We start from the raw sequence: 19,929 nt of genomic DNA, 5'->3' as shown, positions 1-19,929 counted from the left end.
CAAACCCCATACATAATTATCTTGCCATTTTGAGAAACCTTAAATGAAAATGAAAATTACATATTTCTTCTTTCTCGGTCACAGAAACATACATAACCTAGTTTTGGTGATTAACAAGCATCAAATGCTTTTAATTATACAATTACCCATTTATCCAAATATGGAACAACAGATCATCAAACCAAGCAGTTCAAAGGAGCTCTTTAGACCATCAAGCTCAGCCATCTGGTTTGCTGTACAAATCTAAATTAAAGCATTCCTCACAATGGGCTATTAATCCTCTGCTTGATCATATCTAGAGAAAGGAAATATACTTCTTAAACTAATTGATTCCACTTCCATTCCACACTTATTTTTATTGCTTGTTTGGCTTTTTTGCTTTGCAGATTTCAAGCATTAGTATGTAAACAACAAAAAACAGGAATGTTATAAGCTATTTCCCCCCCTGGTTTTTCATTGGTTTAATAGGCCCTATTATAGTCAGCAGCCTACTTTTTTCTGCTGTATACACATACATTCTAATCTGAAGTCCTCACATATAATGGATTAACCCAGTGATTAATTTATTTAATAAGATGTTTAAAAAAACCATAAGAAAATAATTCAGTAAATAAAATTTAGCATTTAGAAAATGAAATTTCAGAAATTAGAATCTGAACTTAAACTCCAGAAGAAAATGTAGAAATATTTGCAACCTTTGTAAAAAAAAAAAATTAATTGGCAAGAATTTGGTTTTTTCAAGCACAAAGTAAAAGTGGATATATTTCACTTATGACAAAAATTTGAAAAGGATTAGCAGGACATCTTTTTTTTTCATAGAACATAAAGCCAAATCATAGTTCTCTCAGGTTGTACTGTGCAGTCAAATAAGAAGTGCCATTTGCTATTTGTTTTAGCAACAATACTTATTATTAATCAAATAAAATAAAGGCAGAAAATAATAGAAAGAGATTGAAACAGCAAAAACAAAAAAGGGGAAATAGATAATGATAATTTTTGAAAACCTGGCATGTAAAGCTCTTAGATATATTATACTTAACAGTAGAATTATTGACTTTTATTACAAACTGTAAGCAAAAGAAAGGGAAAGAGAAATGAGTAAGTAGCTTTTAATCTTTGTATAAATATGACAATTTATTAACCTTGAGGACTCTTACTACAAAACAAAACATGTTTCCACAGTGTTTCTAATTACTCAGAAATCCAATTTGGCAATGTTACTTTACTGGCATCAGATGCCAAGTCGCTTTACCAAGCACATAAATTCTTGTCTCGATGCTTTTTCAAAAGGCAACTGGACTGATTTTTTTCCCCCTGAGGAAGAAGACATTTCGTTTCTCATCCACTGGGCTCAATTGTAATCATGACTATCTCTGCGGCATCCTGGGCAAGACTAGAAGGCATGGAAGACTAAAGTGCAATTTAAGTTCTACGTCACAGCTAATTGTTTGTGCCTAACTTTTGAAATATAAATAAGGAAGCGTCAGTATGAGTTTAAAGTATTGTTCAGGACAACTGCAAGATTCAGAAAAGTTTGATCCAATTCCAGCGAAGGTAGAAAACTTCTCTGTTCCACCCATAGAAAACACTTGCATTGATTGTCCATAATAGCTTTTCTTTCTTTACATTCTGTAACTCAGGGGGTCCCTAAATTCTTCTGTTCTTTGACCTCTTCATTAAGTTTTAGATTGCTCATCAATCCCCAAATATTTATTATATGAAAATAAACACTATTTTGATTAACAGTACTACAAATAGTAATATTAACAATAAAACCAATGGATAGTCCCATTGATCTTTGGCGCTCAATACCAACTACTTTGGAGAAGCCTGGGGTAATTCTAGATTTCAGAAAGACCTGCCTATGGAATTGAATTTGTTCTCTAGCAAATACAGGTACCGTCAGTGTTACAAAACCACATTCTATTTTAGATTGATAGTTATTGCACAAAAATATCCGATGCCCTGGAATGAAAACCCAAACCCTCTTTTTTTTTTTTTTAGACCGAGCAGGTTTTGAACTTGCCTGCCGCTCCTTCCCCCTAACTCCCCTTAATTGGAAGTTTCAGCATTCATTAAGATCAGTTGTGAAAAGGGAAAGCCTTTTAATCAGATGGTATGTCTGTACTCGGTCTTTAATTGGCTGGTAAAGTGAATGGCACATAGCTCTCTCACTGGAACTGATGGACCAACTCTTCTCGGGTGATAAAAGAGGAATGATGGTAACGATCTCGGGAAGCAAAATCTGTATTCTCTTCAGTGAGTTGAGTGGTCTCCATGCCAACTGTTGCAAAGGTCGGTGTGACAACAAATCGCTCCTCCGGGGATGGCCTTCCCCTACAAAACAAAAGAACACAAAAACCTTCAGATGCCCCATTGTTTCCCAATAGATCTGCAGCTGCACTCTGAACTATGTAAATAAAACAAAGAAAGAAGAATGCATTCTGCAAAGCACCCCAAAACTCAACTCCAGAAAGGAATGCCAGCTTTTTTTCTTATGGCTCTCGTATTTGGCTGGAATTCTTTCTTATGTAACGGCTATTCTAAACACATGCAAGTCAAAACTTTTTATTTTCCACACATATTTACTTCTTCTCATTTATTGCCAAGTACTTTAGCTGCTCTGATCCATGCAATTAGAAGGTGGAGGTTTGTTCCTGTTACAATGTGTGCTTTATGGCAAAGGACCAACCTCTTAACATGATGCCTGCCACTTCCAAACATTCCTTGTTAGCAGGCAACTGTCCTGAGAAAAAAGTGAGAGAGGGGGAAAAATGTAAAGCTCAGACAGCTTATTGTGCACCATCTCCACAATAACCTCCGTCTAATGCAAATCCTGTTCTGAATAGAAATGTTAAATACACATGTGTAGACTTCCCTATTTATCTTTGATTTTCGAAGTCTATATTGTTTTTAATTTGACTTCTTCACACCTTAATAGTTTGATCTTTTGTTTCACTTCTTTTCTATTCGTTTAGTATAGTAAGTGTTTTGTTAATTCCCTATTAAATGAAACATTTTTGGGGTGGGGGGGAAATTGGCATAATGTTTAGTTACATTCACACATGTCTGACAGTAAAACAGCATTTTCCTTACTATACATCACTTGGTAGAACACAAAAAAAGCTGTAATTAGCCGTGAAATCTACTTCAAAAGTTTAAAATGACACACATTCACATGTGGTCCCTAGACAATTTGTTTTAATAATATTAAACAAACACAGCTGCTGGAAAGCTTCTTTCACTTGTCCCATTCCCCAAGTAATGCCATAGCAAGATAGTAATGTTTTCCTGGGTGTTCCCATATCACCAGCCATAGTCACCCATGGCTCAGTTTTGAGTGAAGAAAGCACTCCAGCTAAAGACTCAATGGGATGTCTCTAAGCTAACTGCAGAAACCAAATTAACCCAGGATCTTTTTTACAGTTTGCTTTGAGTTAACATTCAGTAGTAAGGTTCCATTTTGTTTTGTTTTTTTAATGGGAAAATGGTTCACAAATGTTATAAGTAACTAAGTAAATAAGCAAGCAAGTAAGTAAATAAGCAAGTAAATAAATAAATAAATAAATAGGCCCCAATCCAACGCAAGCACATATAAATAAAATTAGGGATGGGTAAGGTAGGATAAGTTGTTCATTATCAATGACCTGGGTTCATATTCAAGCAATGATTGTCCAGGGAACATATAGCTGCTCTATAGCTAAGAACTATATTTTTATAACCACAATACATTCTATTGTCATTTGGATGCTTACCTCCCACATATATACAGTTTCTGAAAGGGGAGATACCTAGTTTTACCTATTTATGTATTGGTTCAACTTCTTGTGATACTTGGGTAATTAATAAATCTCTTATTTATTCTTTGTAAACAATTTGTTGACTATAAATGCCTTAAAATATAGTTTCAGGACATACAAGAAACACACAATTAGTAGGATGATTATAGGCACTAGAAAACAACGCTTTAACATGTGAGGAGATAAGTGAATTGGCCGATGTCTCCAAAATGTTTTTAATATCTCTATAAAGCTACTGGAAGCAATAATAGAAAAGTATGAGCCAAATGGTTATCCATACGTAGGTGATCTCTCGGTGTTCTTTTAAATTTACTTCCCTTGGGAAATTGTACAACCTTCCGGTGGAATAAAGTTTGTGTTGCATGAGAAAGAACAATGATGGAGCTTTGTAGCTGCTCAGAGTTGGCTTACATTGACCTACAAAATAAGTATGCCATTTAAGAGTTCTTCTGAATTCTAGTTTAATGGAGGGCTCTCAAGGGGTACCAGAAGCCTACAGTGCTTTTTTTACCTTGGTTCAGTTATCCTCCATTTCTGTCACCCAGACCAGACTATTCTAGTGTGGCAGTGTCTTTAAAGATGATTTGGAACTTCAACTGATATGGCAGTCTGATTATTCGGTAGGATCACAGCAATCAGAACATGAGCACCTCTGTTGCACTACTGGTAGTCCTCAATATACAGCTATTCCATTTAGTGACCATTCAAAGTTACAACAGCACTGAAAAAAAGTGTGACTATTTTTCACACTTACAACCACTGCAGCATCCCCATGGTCACGTGATAAAAATTCAGATGCTTGGCCACTGGCCTGCATTTATGACAATTGGATTATTTGGCAATCTTCTGACAAGCAAAGTCAATGGGGAAGCCAGATTGACTTAACAATCGTGTTACCAGGTTAACAACTGCAGTGATTCACTTAACAACTGTGGCAAAGAAGGTCATAAAATGGGCAAAATTCACTTAACAACTGACTTGCTTAGCTATGGAAATTTTGGGGGTCAATTGTGGTCATAAGTTGAGGACTACCTGCAACAAGTACTGTCCTGCACTAGACTTCTGAGCTCAGTGTAATGTTCAGTCCTTTAAACCAGGAGCCATAAGTTATTGGGTTTTTTTAAGTTTACAAAATTTACAAAATTCACAGAGAAAACAAATGTGGAAATATGGAGAGTCTCAACAGGAGCAAGGTGCATCCAATAGGTCTTAGCATGTATCTAGTTAGTTCAGAAATGGCTTTCACTGTTAAATAAGTGCATTAAGGGTGCACTAGGTGCTCTTATAGGACCAGAAAGCAAGACAAAAAGTCACAGTGCTGAACTTCAGTGATATGGTCCAGGGGCAGTCAAAGGATTGTCGGTTTCCTACCCCTGACTAAATCATATATGGCTGAGCTGTTGAGAAGACAGCTTTTACTAATATTGCTTCATTTCTCTTTTGACAGTAACAGCTGAAGCCTTGCTCCAATGCCAGACTGACTCTGAAGGCACTGCCAAGGGATGACCCATGTTAGTTGTTGCTGACATAAGGCCCAAGAGATGAAGGCATTTTGAAGAAGTCTTATGATCTCCCTTCCTTCCTTCCTTCCTTCCTTCCTTCCTTCCTTCCTTCCTTCCTTCCTTCCTTCCTTCCTTCCTTCCTCCCCCCCCCCTCTCTTTCTTTCTTTCTTTCTTTCTTTCTTTCTTTCTTTCTTTCTTTCTTTCTTTCTTTCTTTCTTTATATTTTAAAGGAGTTTTAGAGCTAGGAATAGTTAATAGTCAGTGTTCAATATTTTAGTAGTGCTTAGTAATAGGATTTTGAACCGTACTCAATCACACATTTAATTTTTAGCTTATTTAGTAATGTTCCAAAAATTTTGTGGCTCAAACTTATTATTTCATAATTGAAAGTGAGTCCTGTAATGCACTAAGTGGGGTATTTTTTTACACAAGGACTTTAAACTACTATAGGTATTTTATTTTTCATTACAAAATTATTTGTGACTATTTAAAATCATGATTATCAGGGACTGATCCTAATTTCCATTAGACTCAACATCAGTTGTTTATCAGTTTTCCTTAGTCACCAAGACCAACCTGCAGGCATTAAGCAAAAGGAGTTTAATCCACTTGAAAAGGCTGAAATTAGCTGCCACACCTGTAGAAAAATGAGACAAATGCAGATGATTACAATTGTGCAAAATGTTAGAGAACTGTGCTAGGCAAAACATATTAGCACAGGAAAAATTTCTCTCTTCAAAGTATAAAGGCAGCTGTATATTTTGGAGAATTTGGACATCTGTTTTGTCCAAAGGGAACATCTCTGAAGGGAAGAATTACAAAATCAAGAGTCCTTCTTTAAGCCTTAACAATTAAAGTTAGTTTGAACAAGTTCAAACATGTAACCAGAATAGAAATGTGATTCTCTTTTAAAACTAAGTTTAATTAAACAATGCAGGATCTAAATATTAACTATATTAGGAGACTTTTTAACTTTTTCTCCATGATGCAATGCTATGTTTCTAAAGTTGAGAAAGATTTAACCTTTATTTTGAATTGCAATGTTGAACAGCTGGAATAATTTTTTAGTATAATTCATTATACCTGCATAGAAAGCAGCAAAAAATAAAATTAATTGTCCCCAAATATTTTTTAAAAGCCTTTAAAGATTCTGCTGTCAAATATTGTTTGCAAGCTAGCTGAAGCTGAAAAATGGAATCATTGTCAACACTTCTGTTCACACCACTGCACTTGTAATTTATGGGGGACAAAATTAAGACTGATAGCATTAGTTTGGTGATTCTTCAGGACTAGTGTCAGTTTTTATAAAAGACAGCCACTGAGGTTGTAACTGGAAAAGTAGAAAAGATCCACATTCTTTTCAGGTGAAAAGTGATCTTCCAACCTGCTGGTATTATACTGTGAATTCATGATACTTTTTCTAATCTGCAGTGCAGTAATTAATTTATATTAATATAAAAAGTATTCTAGAAATATTTATTTCTGGGCTGTTGGTTTGAGCTCCGAGCTTGGCAATTTGGTTGCAAATGTTTTGTCACCCTTCAAGGAGACATTGTCAGTGCACTTTGAATCAAGAAAAAGCTTGAATCAAGAAAAAGCTCGAATCAAGGGTGACAAAACATTTGCAACCAAATTTCGCCAAGCTCAGAGCTCAAACCAACAGCCCAACTACCCACCTGAGCCACTAATATTCAAACACATATTTAATTCTCTTTACTTTATATTTCAGTTTTTAACAACCACATCATTTTTAAAAACAGTTTATTGTCCTAAAACCAAATTGACAACGAAGAATAGGCAACTTCATTTTGATCTGCTCAAGCTTTATTCTACATTCATTGAGTATTGTAAGCTTAATTTTTACCATCATCAACGATTCAGAATAAGACAAATTTATAAGTGGAAGTAAAGACTTTAAAGGACTTAAATTTATCTAGCAAGTGAGATGAGGAGGTCAAAGAATATGCAGCAAACTCAAAAGAAGATGGAGAAGCAAGAGCCAGAACTTTGAGAAAATATATATATTTACCAGGTGGTAGTCCTGGACTCACTTTGCCAATGTAGAAATACAAAATAATTGCTAGTCCCAAATTAATGAGAGTATAAATCCATTGAATAATGAACATAATCACTAATGAAACTATTGCCTGTAGGAAAGATAATATTTATGATTAAGTTGTTATATATTACATTTTGCTGTTTTTGTTATTAGAATGATAATTTCTGTGGGAAAAAAAGGTAAGAACTTTACATTCAAAGGTAGATGTCTTAGCATCTTCTACTTCTTGCCTCATTATTGGCAAGATTTCAAAGAAATTTTTATGCAAAAAAAAATGAATTTAAAAATTATATAAGCGATTGGGTGAGTAAGCCTTGGGGATGTGAAAGCTTTAACATCAGAGGCTATATACCTTTTAGAACCAATTCCTGTGAATTTGAACTTGTTATTAGACTGTTTGAATTTCCAGAGTTGAACCATACGGGAAAGGCAGTATCAGCTGTCATATTTAATCTGTTTTATTTTGTGGACAGGAATGTAAAGCTATGAAGCCAACAATGTTGCAACAGACTAAGGGTGCATTTAATCCAACTGATCCCAGAACTGACCAGCAGATGCTTCTTGGAAACTTATCCTGCCAATTATGAAGATATTAGCTGTCACTCCTAGTAATTGGTATTTAGATGCAGAATGTTTCTAAAGATGAAATGTATAGATAGTTATTAAAAGTTAAATGCTATTGACAGAGTCCTCCATTATTTACCCACAGTACAATAATCATTTTAAGTTTTAGCATTTTAATGATGTTAAGATATCTCAACTGATAGCCATAGTCAATGCCAAGAAAATTAATCAAGTTACCCACAATCTGTGGTTATACATATGAACCTTTTCATCTTGACTTTTACATTCAATCATGATGCATCTCATCCAATCAATGGATAGACTTCTGATCTTAGTTATGCTTATGAAATGTATGCTTAGTTAGTCACACTATCTGGAATCATGTATGTTGTAATCCCAGATATACAGGCAACATGAAATTAGAGAGATCTAGGACAGGCAACTTAATTTTCTAGTTTAAATTAATCAACTAGGTTACATCAGCTTCCTGATGTGAAGCATTGCACCATGTTGTGACTTATCCTAATTCTAGTTTTTTTTTTCTTTTTCACACTTTCCTAATCTAGGTTAGGAAAGCAAACTGCTCCCATTTTTTCAGCTATGTGCTTCCTATCTAGAAACCCTAAATTTCTATGGAGATTCCCAGTTATCCAGGTCATGGTTGTCCCAAAGATGCTTTTTCAAGGGGCAACTGGACTTTCTGGTTTTTCTTTCAAGATCAGAGCTGAAGAAACTTCTTGGATGAGCAGCAAAACATCTTCAAAGAAAAAACAGAAAGTCCAGTTGGCTCTTGAAAAAGCACGTTTGAATCTGGAAACCCTGTTTCTTTTTTATTATTATTATTTTATACTACTTTGGATTCAGAGGCAAAAAGATGTTTTGGAGCATGCGGGGTTGCAGATTTAGCACCTTAAAGAAGGTCCTTAAAGAAGTCCTTAAAGAAGATTCTTATAATCACCCCGACTCTCTCCATAGTGGTTACAGACTCCTCAGAAAATATGTGTTTGTTTTGGTTAGGTTTGAAGAATTGCTCTGAAGCATCCTTTTATCTTTGAATCCAAAGAGCTGTTAAGTTCTATTCTATGCATAATGGTTTGAAGTCTACTACTGGATGAATAGTAATATTTATAACTTCTTGCCTACCATGTTACAAAGAGTTTTGCAATATTAGAAGGTGACTCACACCAAAAAGGGAAACCCGATGATCACAAAGCTTGGAATAGAAAGAAACTGGTATATTCTGAATTTCTAATTCTTGTCTTTGTTGTTTTAGATTTAAATCTGCAGAATAAGAGAGAAAGGAAAGCTTTCAACAAATTATAAGATGGATACATTCAAAAGCAACATTTGTGTACTTCTAAAAGAAATCAAAATCCACTAGGGACAGAATACTTTGCCTGAATCAACAATAACCCAAAAAATCCATTCTACTTGTAATTGGGCACAATTTTACCTTCGATTCCCTTTTAGAAATTAAGAGTTGAAGAACTAAAACTCCTAGTTCCAAGTCACCCAACCCTCTTATCTCTTTCAGAAAATCCTGCAGATCTGACTTTCTCCCTTTTCTAATCGGCAAAAAATCTCTGTGTCATGTATTCTGCTTTAAAAGAAACAGGGTTCATGAAGATTTGGGGAGATGGCTCTGGAGAATAGTGTTCTATAGCTGCAAGCATTTAGGCACTCCTGGTCAAATTGTATGTTCCTCAGTAAACAAAGACAGATACAACATTCCACAATATAGCAATAGCACTTATATAGATAGTGCTTTATAGCCTTCTCTAAGTGGTTTACAGAGTCAGCATATTGCCCCCAACAATCTGGGTCCTCATTTTATCAACCTTGGAAGAATGGAAGGCTGAGTCAACCTTGAGCCTGTGTGAGATTTGAACTGCCAAATTGCAGGCAGCTGGCAGTCAGCAGAAGTAGCCTGCAGTACTGCACTCTAACCACTGCACCACCGTGGCTCATGGCTTAATATGAAATTAAATGTGACATCTTTCTGCATATTGAGATGCACATTACTTTGTAATTCTCCCTTTGGAAATATTTCCAAATGTTTCCTGTAGTCAGCTATGAGTCTCCCAGTTCTTGCTTTTAGAATTTATTCCCACTTTTCCTTGCAGAACTCTTCTAACTCGATGTTTTGATTAGGAGATATTTCACTTAACATAGTTACTGGGTGAAATTCTGCAAGCAAACTTCTGCCTATGCAGTAGTTCATCTCTTTCTATTCCCCTTGATAATCAGCTTCAGACAGGGAAGAAAATATGGAGCATATTTTGAAGGAATATAGAGGACCTCTTCTAGCTCTACTAATGAAAGCAATTCTAGCAATGGAAATACCCTAACTGGATTTCACCCAGAGAATGCCGCATGCCTCAGATTCTTTTTATACAATTCTATGCATGTTTCAGATATATATAAAAAACATCCAGCTATGCAATATAATAAATTCCATTTTAACTCAGAATTGTTTGGTGTAGAATACTACAGCCATTTGTTCTTACACACTTTGAATTAATGTTCTGAGTATTAACATTTGGAATGTATTGCCACCCATGTAAAGATTAAACATAAATGCATCTCACATTGCTGTATGGATGAGAGATGCCTCTGTAGAGCACTGGAAAAAAGACACTAAGCCATAAATTATCTCGTAGTGAATTAACTCTGGGCCACTTTTCCATTGGTAAATTAAATCAGAACAGTCTCTGTGCTCAGTTGTAAAAAAAAAAAACAGTTTGTCACAAGGGATAACAGCCTGAACACATATAAATGATCACTTCCCTTACTTAGAAAAGCAAATGAGCATTTTTCATTTTCAAATACATAACAATTTAATGCGCTTCAAATCTTCTTACCCTCCATCTGTGGACTGGAGGGTTTTTGCATTTCATCCAAATGTTGGTCTCCATCTTCCTCCTTCTGATTGTTTTCTCTAATAACAGATGGAGATGCATCATTTCCATCCACGTCTTGGCAATTTGGCTGTGAAAAATGCTGCACATTTTTGACACTGGATCTTAGGGAATCATTGCAACCCTCCTGAATATGAGCAATGTCGTTCTCAAGAGCCAAACAAAAGCTGTCTTCTAATGTTTGCTTGGCTGCCTTCTTTTGCTTTCTCTGCTTGATCACTTGGACGGCATCCACATTGTTTTCTTTTAGTTCAAGATCAATGCCTGGATCTTGACTGACAGGCTTAAAAAGATGGTTCATATCTTTGGTGAATTCCAGCAAAGTTCCATCTGACCTGCGCTCATCTGTTCCATTTGATCCGTAACAAGTCGATTTGCTGAGTATTAAAGGTCGAGAGCAACTTAGCACAGTCCTGGCATCCGCTTGCCGCATCATTTTGGAGTTCTGCTTAAGATTGTAGCTCATGGAGACTGAGAAATAGGAATAATCCACAGCAATATATGTAAGCATGAAGTTGATTGTAACTATTGAAGCAAGAACATTCACTTGGCCAATGAAAATGAAAGCCATGGTGATGAGGCTTGTTAAGCAGATTGCAGCTATTGGAGTTTTGTTCGGCCCTTTCTGCATTAAGAACAAAGATCTAATCACATATGTTACATATGGACAATAATCTGTCATAAAATATTTCTGGATAACGTTTAAATCATATATATATATGTGTGTGTGTGTGTGTATCTATATATCTATATCTATATCTATATCTATATCTATCTATCTATCTATCTATCTATCTATCTATCTATCTATCTATGACATTAAGATGATTGAGTGGGTTCAGAGCTATTTCTCAAGAAAAGCACTCTACTCCTCCACTCACCCTAGAACTCCCTATCCATCCAGGCTCAAAATTTTGGGCCTGGACAATCTAGAATTGCACCACCTGCGGTCTGATCTGAGCATAGTACACAAAATTGTCTGTTACAATGTCTTACCTGTCAATGACTTCTTCAACCTCAATCACAACAATACACAGGCAAACAACTGATACAAACTCAAGGTAAACCTCTCCAAACTCGATTGCAGAAAATACGACTTCAGCAACAGAGTGGTCAACGCCTGGAACACCGTACCTGACTCCATTGTTACAACCTCAACCCCTCACAGCTTCAACCTCAAACTGTCTACTGTGGACCTCACCCCATTCTTAAGAGGTCCTTAAAGGGGGGGTGCATAAGCGCACCAACATGCCTACCATCCCTGTCTTACTGTCCCCATTTATCTCTATTTACTTCCTTTGTTCATATTTATGTTCATACCTATACTTGTTATCTTGTACATGCTTGACAAACAAACAAACGAATAAATAAATAAATCTGCTTGACTGGGACGTCCTCAGATAAATCCTCATCTAAGGAAGGACAACACAATGAGTTTGCTGATTGCCCTCCTGAAGAACCATGTACCAAACAGAACTGACAGCAGCAGTGACTGTTGCTTCCTTTGACTCTTTGGATCCAGATTACAACATTAATGATATTCCCGAATAGCCTGCATTTTGTTTCAGGATAATTAGTATTTTTGGTCTTAGAAGAAAATTAAGAGCTCCCTATACAAAAGTCTTTGCAGACTTTTGAACATCAGCAACAAACATCATCTTGTATCCACTGAGCCATGAATGTAAATTTGGTAACAATTTTCTGACAAGTGACCTTTACGATTGCTTTGATCGTAACTTTTTACTCTATCCTTTGAACTTTTACTTCACCAGAATATAATGAATTCTGGATTGTGCCTTGAACATTTCTGTTGTACCATCAATGGTGAATAATTTGATAATTCAACCTTATTTGGATATTTATTCATATTTGTTTGTTTATCCATTCATTCATGCAATTTTTGTAGCTGCCCATCTCAATCAATGGCTAAAAAATAATAGTCTGAAGTTTATTGGGCACCTGAAATACGGCAGGATTGTTACAAGGCTTAGTGTGAAAAGGAGATGAGAGAGGGGTGCTTGCAAGTCAAAGGGTCATTATATCTACTTCTGTTAATGGGAAACCATAGTTGCCATTTACAGTATGAACTAAACTGAGCCACGCTAAAAAAATGTTTTTTATTTAAGACATTACTAATGTTTATTGATATCACACACTTTAAACAATATATTTAACTTATATTTGAAGACCAGAAGTTCTGGAAAAAAAGATTGACTCTGCAAAGCAATGACATTCAGTAAAAGATCCTGGGAAAATATTACACAAAGAAGACAGTGTACGGCATCACAGTAGCTTGTTTGTTTTAAAAATTGAACAGAGATGTGCTGAATGGTATTAGCAGTGTGGAATGAAAGTCTATTCTAAATAAACTTCATGATTTGGAAATGTTTTTCAATATAATATCACAGCCTTTCTTATTCAGAATGACCAAAGGTCTAAATAATGCTTATCAGACAGCTGCTAAGGGAAATCTATCATGGATGACAGAATATCTATACACAGAAAACAAACAGAAAATGCCTTGTTTACTAACTTCATGTCCAAGAAATGCAAGAAGAGGTATCACTTTTTCTTGAGCAATGCACTGAAGGATTCGGGGTGCTCCGTAGAGACCTCCCATACAAGATGCCAAGGATGAAATGTACAAACCAAGTAAGAATAAGAAACCCACCAAGGATACCTAAGAAAAAGAGAGAGCAAAACAAATTTCTTGATTAATGGAAGACACATTTAATAAAAATCACTGTGGTTTACATGGATTATTGATATAATACAATGACTGAAAATATGAATCAGATAATCTGGTGCCCAAATCTCATCAGCCATTAGTAGAAGCATAATATCCTTATATCAAATTGGGCCATCAGTCCATCTAGTTTAATACAGTACTGTCTACATTGATGATTGGTTAATTTTCTAGAGTTTTAGTCTGGATGCGTTCCCAGCACTATCTTGAGATGATGAGTATTAAACTTGAGATAATCTGAACAGGAAGCAAAACCTACACTCACTAGCACTAATGATGGTACCTGTTGGTAATTGGGTAATGAAACATCTGTAAGCAAACAAGCAGGCTTAGAGAAATTCAAGTACTCCAGAGTTCAGCCTTCAGCTGCATATATTATCTTCTTTAGTCTGAATGCACAAACACTGAACTAGAGTCCTTTCCTTAGTAGATTTCTCTCAGTCTCATTCCTCATCAGAAATAGGGGAGTGACAGCATTTTTTTACAATGCTGGTATAAAGATTCTTCAGATAATGCATGTACAAAACTTGAAGAATTGTATTTTAAAAAAATGTCCTAATGAGCCACAAACCAGTGAGAAGCACTTTGCTGCAAGAAAAGATTGGTATTCTGTTGGTATTTTGTCCCTAATTAACAACACAAAAGAATATGCTTTAATTTGCTTTGCCCAGAGTAAAGCAATCCAATGAGAAAAGCTTAATTTAGCAGCAATTTCAGAAGAAACATGTACACCTTTACAGAAAAATAAAGGGAGTAGCAGATATTTTATTTCATTTACATACCTGAACAGAGTTGCAGTCCAGGAAAATGTACTTATACAATTTCAGATAGACTAAATTTGGATAATATACCTTAATTAAATAACATGTTTTTCTATGACATGTTTCAAATGAGATCCTCCAGCCAATAATTTTGGACAGCAATCTAAAGAGGCAGTTACTTCGGGACCACTTCAGTGGGGCATGCAAATTGAATAATGGATTTTTGCCCTTACTTTCCTAATTTAAACCTACAAGACTTTTTTCCCCTTGAAACAACAAAATCTAAGACTTTACAGTCCCATACTTTTAGCTGGTTGTAAATCTTATTGAGTTCCTTGGGTGTTAATGCTAAGTAAGTGCACAAGTTTGCAGTGTTATCAAGATATTGTTTCCAGCTCTTGGCACCTTTGATTATAATCGTTCTAGGTAATTTGTGTGTGTTAACAAATAAAGCCTAATACACTACTCCCTCTTTCTCCTCCTATTCTGTTTTATCAGATCATTACTGAAGGCTTCACCTTGACATCCTATTCTACATGATTAATTTTTCCTCCTAGACAGTAACGCCACAAATCCTGATGCAAAGGAAAGTAGGTTATATGGAATAATATCTGTTAGTTCAAAATAGCTAACACCAATCATATTTGCCCTATTTTCCAGGGATGGTAAATTTGCCTTCAGTCTCTAGCTACAAATCTGTGCTGAAAATGATTATACCAACCATAATTAGGAATGCCAAAACAGTAACTAAAAATTGTGGGCTATACTATCCTCTGAAGTTTTACTCAGAGGTAATAATCACTATGCTCTACACTACAGGACTTTAGTTGGTAAGTATTATAGCTAAATTTTGTTTCTGGTTAGGACAGCAATCTGCAACAGAAGGAAGGAGTACTGGAAGTCATATAAGAGATCAGAATTCATCAAATCCCACCAAACCAAGCCAACTTTATTTTTTAAAAAATAAAAAGTGTGTCACTAACACATACAAAGTACAGAGAAGAAGTGACGATAGGTGGGGAATATATGGAAAAGAATCAAATAGAAGTAATTTGAAAATGGCATTGTTGAGTAATAATAGTACTTTTTTGATGCATTCGAAAATACTATGACTAGACCATGCTTTGTACATAATTGAAATGGCCTTATTCAAAGTGTTATGACATTCCACTCACACTTTTTGGGGAAAATGCCCTTTTGCATTGAGACAGTCAAAAGTATATTTGCAGGTGCAACTCCTAATGTATAGTGCTCACAAATTCTTCACTATTGCAACTTAATCACTTCATATATTCCTTTTTTTTATCTCTGGATCAGGCTGAAGGTAAACCCTGAAACTGAGCTGGTGTGGATATTTATGTTGCCACCAGAGTTTTTCCCTGACCAATAAGTCCATCAAGAGGTAGGTTCATGAAAAGGAGGGGTCCTTTTAGATTTATGACTCCTGCTGGAACAGCAGGTAAGAACTGTTGCCAGAGGGCCTATCACCAGCTCTTCTTGGTACATCAGCAGCAGCCTACCTGGGGCTCTATAATAATTATTTTAACACTATCTCTTGAACTACTGTACTGTAATAAACTCTTTTTGGCTCTATCACTAAAGACAATTAGAAAACTACAGTTGATCCAAAATGCAGCAACCCACAAACTCATGGCTATCACTGTTGGGAGCGAATAGCACTACTTTTCTGCATTGGCTGCCAATTGACTTTTCAAGTACAATTTAAAAAGCTAGTTTAGTTTGTTTTTCTGCCTACAATGTTGCCATCAGTACTTTACTTGATCAATTCGATTAAGTAAAGGGAAGTTTCCATTGATCCCATTTTTTGGAGATATCTGGAGAGCTAAAACAAGGAGGGGCTGATTTTTTATTCTGTAGAAGAGTTTCCTCATTATGATTAAGCTTGCTTCCTCTTGCTAATATTTCAGAAAATTTTAAAGATCAAGTTATTAAGGACATCCTTCTCCTGGTTTTGTTAAGCTATTTATATTCTCTTTTTTATGGTCTGCATTTTTTGGGGGGTGGGGTTGTTTCACTGTTTATGATTTCATTGATTTTTATCTGGTTTTATACTGCCTGTAAGTCACCAATAGTAGTGGGGTAGAAATGGGATTAATAAATAAATAAATAAATATCCAAATTGCATTTGAAAATAAAAGTCTCCCTAACAATAATGACATACATATCCTAATGTATCAATGTCTAGGTTTTGGGAGGGCGGAGCTGGCGTCGCGACAATACGGCATGCGATCTTGGAGGTCTGAGATCGCTGCCGATATCTTTGCTCCTGGACGCTCCTATCGGATCTAAACCATCCCGAAGAGACAGTGAAAGTGAAGAGCGCATCCTGTCGATCCCAGGGATACCACAAAGTCCCTGGTTGATCCAGGAGAAGCTCTTCTTGCCAGTGGCAAAGAGGCAGCCATTAAAGCTGCTGAAGTTGGGACAGCTCTGAAACGGAATAGAATAGAAAGAGAAAGTGTGCCAGTTTGGTGAGAACTTTTTTTTTATTCTAAGATCTGAAAGGACACCCTAGGGAAAAGAAAGAATCTGTAAAAGTTTTGACAGAAGCGGCGATTTTAAACAGGAATGTCAAAGTAATGTTTTTTTTTTCTCATTGCTGGATTTTCTATTCACGATCTTGTATTTTGAAACTGGACTGGTTTTTTCATTTACATCTATTTTTTTTCTCCTTTTTGATTTTGTAATATTTTGGGCTAGAGGCTCCCTTTAGTTATTTCTTTTTTTTAATATCTTTTTCTTTCTTTTTATTAATTCTTATTATATCTTGCTCGGAAAAGGAGGAGGAAAGTGAGAGCAAAGAAACTTTGTAACACTGCCAACTAGAGGCTTGAAAATATTCTATTTCCCTGTGACCAGGCAAAGCTGAGAAAGAAAGAACTGAGACTCTTTTTCAAGGACATTGCTATTTGATAAGATAGAGGGAAGAGCATGGGAGAGTATTATTGCAGGTGCTCTTCTGGGTTTCTATCAACAGCTGGAGTCTGGTGTTGAAACCTAGGGGGGGAAAGGTGATAAGTTTTTGGAGAAGAAAGATATAATAAGAGCCTTGGATAATTAAACAAAGTGCAGTGTGGCCTTTTTACTTTTTCTAAGTTGTGCTATCCCTCCTCACCAGCTTTATTGTATTTCATTTTATCTTTTTTTTTCTTGTAATAACTATATGGGTTTTTGGCTTTGTTGGAGCTTGTCTTTGTTTTTCTTTTTTTCTTTGGAAGTCCAATCTCTAGGTTTGCTTTTTATTTTAAAGGGGAAAGCCTTAAAAGCCTTTTTTTCCCCTTTCCTGGTATTTTTGTTTTTTCATCTACCTTTCTGGTTTATTCTCATGCACTCTTTTCTATTTGAGACCTTTCAATTGGATTAAGGTGTTGAAGAACCTGAAGAATTTTTCCTTTTCCCTTTTTTTCTTTTTCTTAAGCCTTTTTCTTCATCTAACTATTGATTGAATTAAGGTATACAAGAACCTGAAGAAATTTTGTCCCTTTTTTCCCTTTTTTATAATTATTATTGGGCTTCTTTTTCTACTATTTTTATTTTGAACTATAATTGGTTACTTCACAATTGGATTAAGGTTTAGAAGAACCTGAAGATTTTGAATTGCTTAAAATGAGTAGGAAATTTACAGCTCCTGGTTCTTCAGCTGCTACTTCTTCCTCTCCACCATCCGGAGGACAACGTTCAATACAAACAATGTTAAAGCAAGAAAAAAAACAAGAAAAAGTGACTCTGCAGATGATTATGCAAGGAATTCAAAATATTCAAGCAAGACCAGAGAATATTGAAAAGAGAATAGAGAACATTGAACAAAGAACAGAGAACATTGAACAAAGAACAGGGAAAACCAATGAAAAAGTGGAGAACATCCAACAAATGATGTTGAAGTATGATGAGAGATTCCAAAAAATTGAAGAAGATAAACAAAGAGACAAGAAGATTGAAGATATTGATAATAGATTAATGGTGGTTGAACAAGATAAAAGTGGTATGTTGAAATGGGAGATGGATAGATCAGAATTCTATCTTAGATTCCAAAACGTAGATGAAGAAAAAGGACAAAACTTAGCTGAGACAATGATAGAAATACTGGCTGAAGCTTTGGAAATAACTCAAGAGAAGATGATGGATGGAATAGATGAGGTTTATCGAGTTTTCACAAGATATGCAATGAGAAATAGCTTAACCAAGAGAAGTTCACATTAGATTTACAAAGAAAGCCATTAAAATGCAAATATTGCAAGTGGCAAAAGATAAAACATTGAAATATAAAGACAAGGAGATTGTGGTTTTGAAACAAATACCCAGAAGAGTGAGAGAGATGAGAAGAGAATACTGATTCCTGACTAAAATGCTACTTTAAAAAGAGGTGAATTATAGATGGCTGATTCCAGAAAGTTTAATGTTGACATGACAAGAATAGAGACATAGAATTGACTCAATTGAGAAAGCGGAACTATTTTATACAGAATTTTTTGGAGGGAAAGAGAAAGAGGCAGAAAAAGAGATCTCACTAATTGAATTCCAAGAGAACTGCCAAATGGCGACTGAAAAAGAAGAAGGTGCAGTAGGTGGAAAGGTGGAAGCCAAAGAAAACGTGAACTAAGATCTACGACAGCTGCTAAACCTAACTATAAAATATAACTATGGAAGAGAAAAAATTGATTACAATTAATATAAATGGACTTAAATCAGCCATTAAAAGAAGGAAAACTTTTCACAAATTAGAGAAATTAAAATTTGATATAATTTGTCTACAAGAAGTACATATTAAAAAACAATATGAACAATTGTTGGTACAGCCAAAATTAGGGAAAATATTTACTTCCTTGACACAATGTAAGAAAAGAGGAGTGGTTTTATGTATTAAAGAGACCACCCCAGCAAAATTGATTTATACCGATGATGATGGAAGAATACTAATGGTGGAAATAATGGACAATAATACGAAAACACTCCTGATTGCAATTTATGCTCCAATGACAAACAAGAAGAATTCTTCAAAAAATTACATACGAAAATAATCGAACTGGACTATGCTAATATAGTTATGATGGGAGATTTTAATGGAATTGTAGACAATAAATTGGACTATACAGCACAGAAAACAATAAAGCAAAACAGAAAGACTCTCCTTAAATCTTTTTTTAAAATGGTAGATGAAACAAACTTAAAAGATACATGGAGAGAAAGAAATGCCAAAACTAAACAATACACCTTCTATTCAAATAGACACTTATCATGGTCCAGAACAGATATGATATGGATGTCAACAGAATTAATAACTAATATTCAAGAAATAAATATTGAAACAAGTACTTGGGCAGATCATAATCGAATGACAATTAAATGGAAAGGACAAAAAAGAAGATCTAGATGGACGTTAAATAATACTATTTTAAAGGAAAAAGACTTCACACAGTGGATGGAGAAAGAATTGGCTTTTTTCTTTAGAGAAAACAAAAAAGAAGATACATCAATTCAGAATGTATGGGATACAATGAAGGCATATGTTAGAGGTTTGATAATAGACTATACAAGGAAAAGGAATACTATGAAAAGAT

General features: G+C 35.2%; 1 protein-coding gene across 2 annotated transcripts in view; it reads right to left on the bottom strand.

Moving 5' to 3' along the window:
* Window positions 1-336: 336 nt before the first annotated feature.
* SLC12A8 (solute carrier family 12 member 8) overlaps window positions 337-19,929 on the bottom strand; it is a 70,573-nt gene continuing 50,980 nt past the window's right edge. The window contains exons 9-14 of one of the 2 annotated variants that reach the window (XM_026707935.2): window positions 13,377-13,523; window positions 10,787-11,468; window positions 9,109-9,206; window positions 7,332-7,449; window positions 5,879-5,939; window positions 337-2,337 (exon numbers count right to left, since the gene is read on the bottom strand). In XM_026707935.2, coding sequence (XP_026563720.1) covers window positions 2,172-2,337; window positions 5,879-5,939; window positions 7,332-7,449; window positions 9,109-9,206; window positions 10,787-11,468; window positions 13,377-13,523 — 1,272 coding nt within the window. In that variant the 3' untranslated portion in view covers window positions 337-2,171. The remainder of the gene's footprint in view (window positions 2,338-5,878; window positions 5,940-7,331; window positions 7,450-9,108; window positions 9,207-10,786; window positions 11,469-13,376; window positions 13,524-19,929) is intronic. The other variant, XM_087920390.1, reaches the window with a different exon arrangement.

Source organism: Pseudonaja textilis, chromosome 1 (genome assembly GCF_049901715.1).
Source record: "Pseudonaja textilis isolate UNSWEBS1 chromosome 1, rPseTex1.2, whole genome shotgun sequence".
Lineage (NCBI taxonomy): Eukaryota > Metazoa > Chordata > Lepidosauria > Squamata > Elapidae > Pseudonaja > Pseudonaja textilis.
The sequence above is the reverse complement of the archived record's forward strand: the minus strand, read 5'-3'. Positions and strand labels throughout refer to the sequence as shown.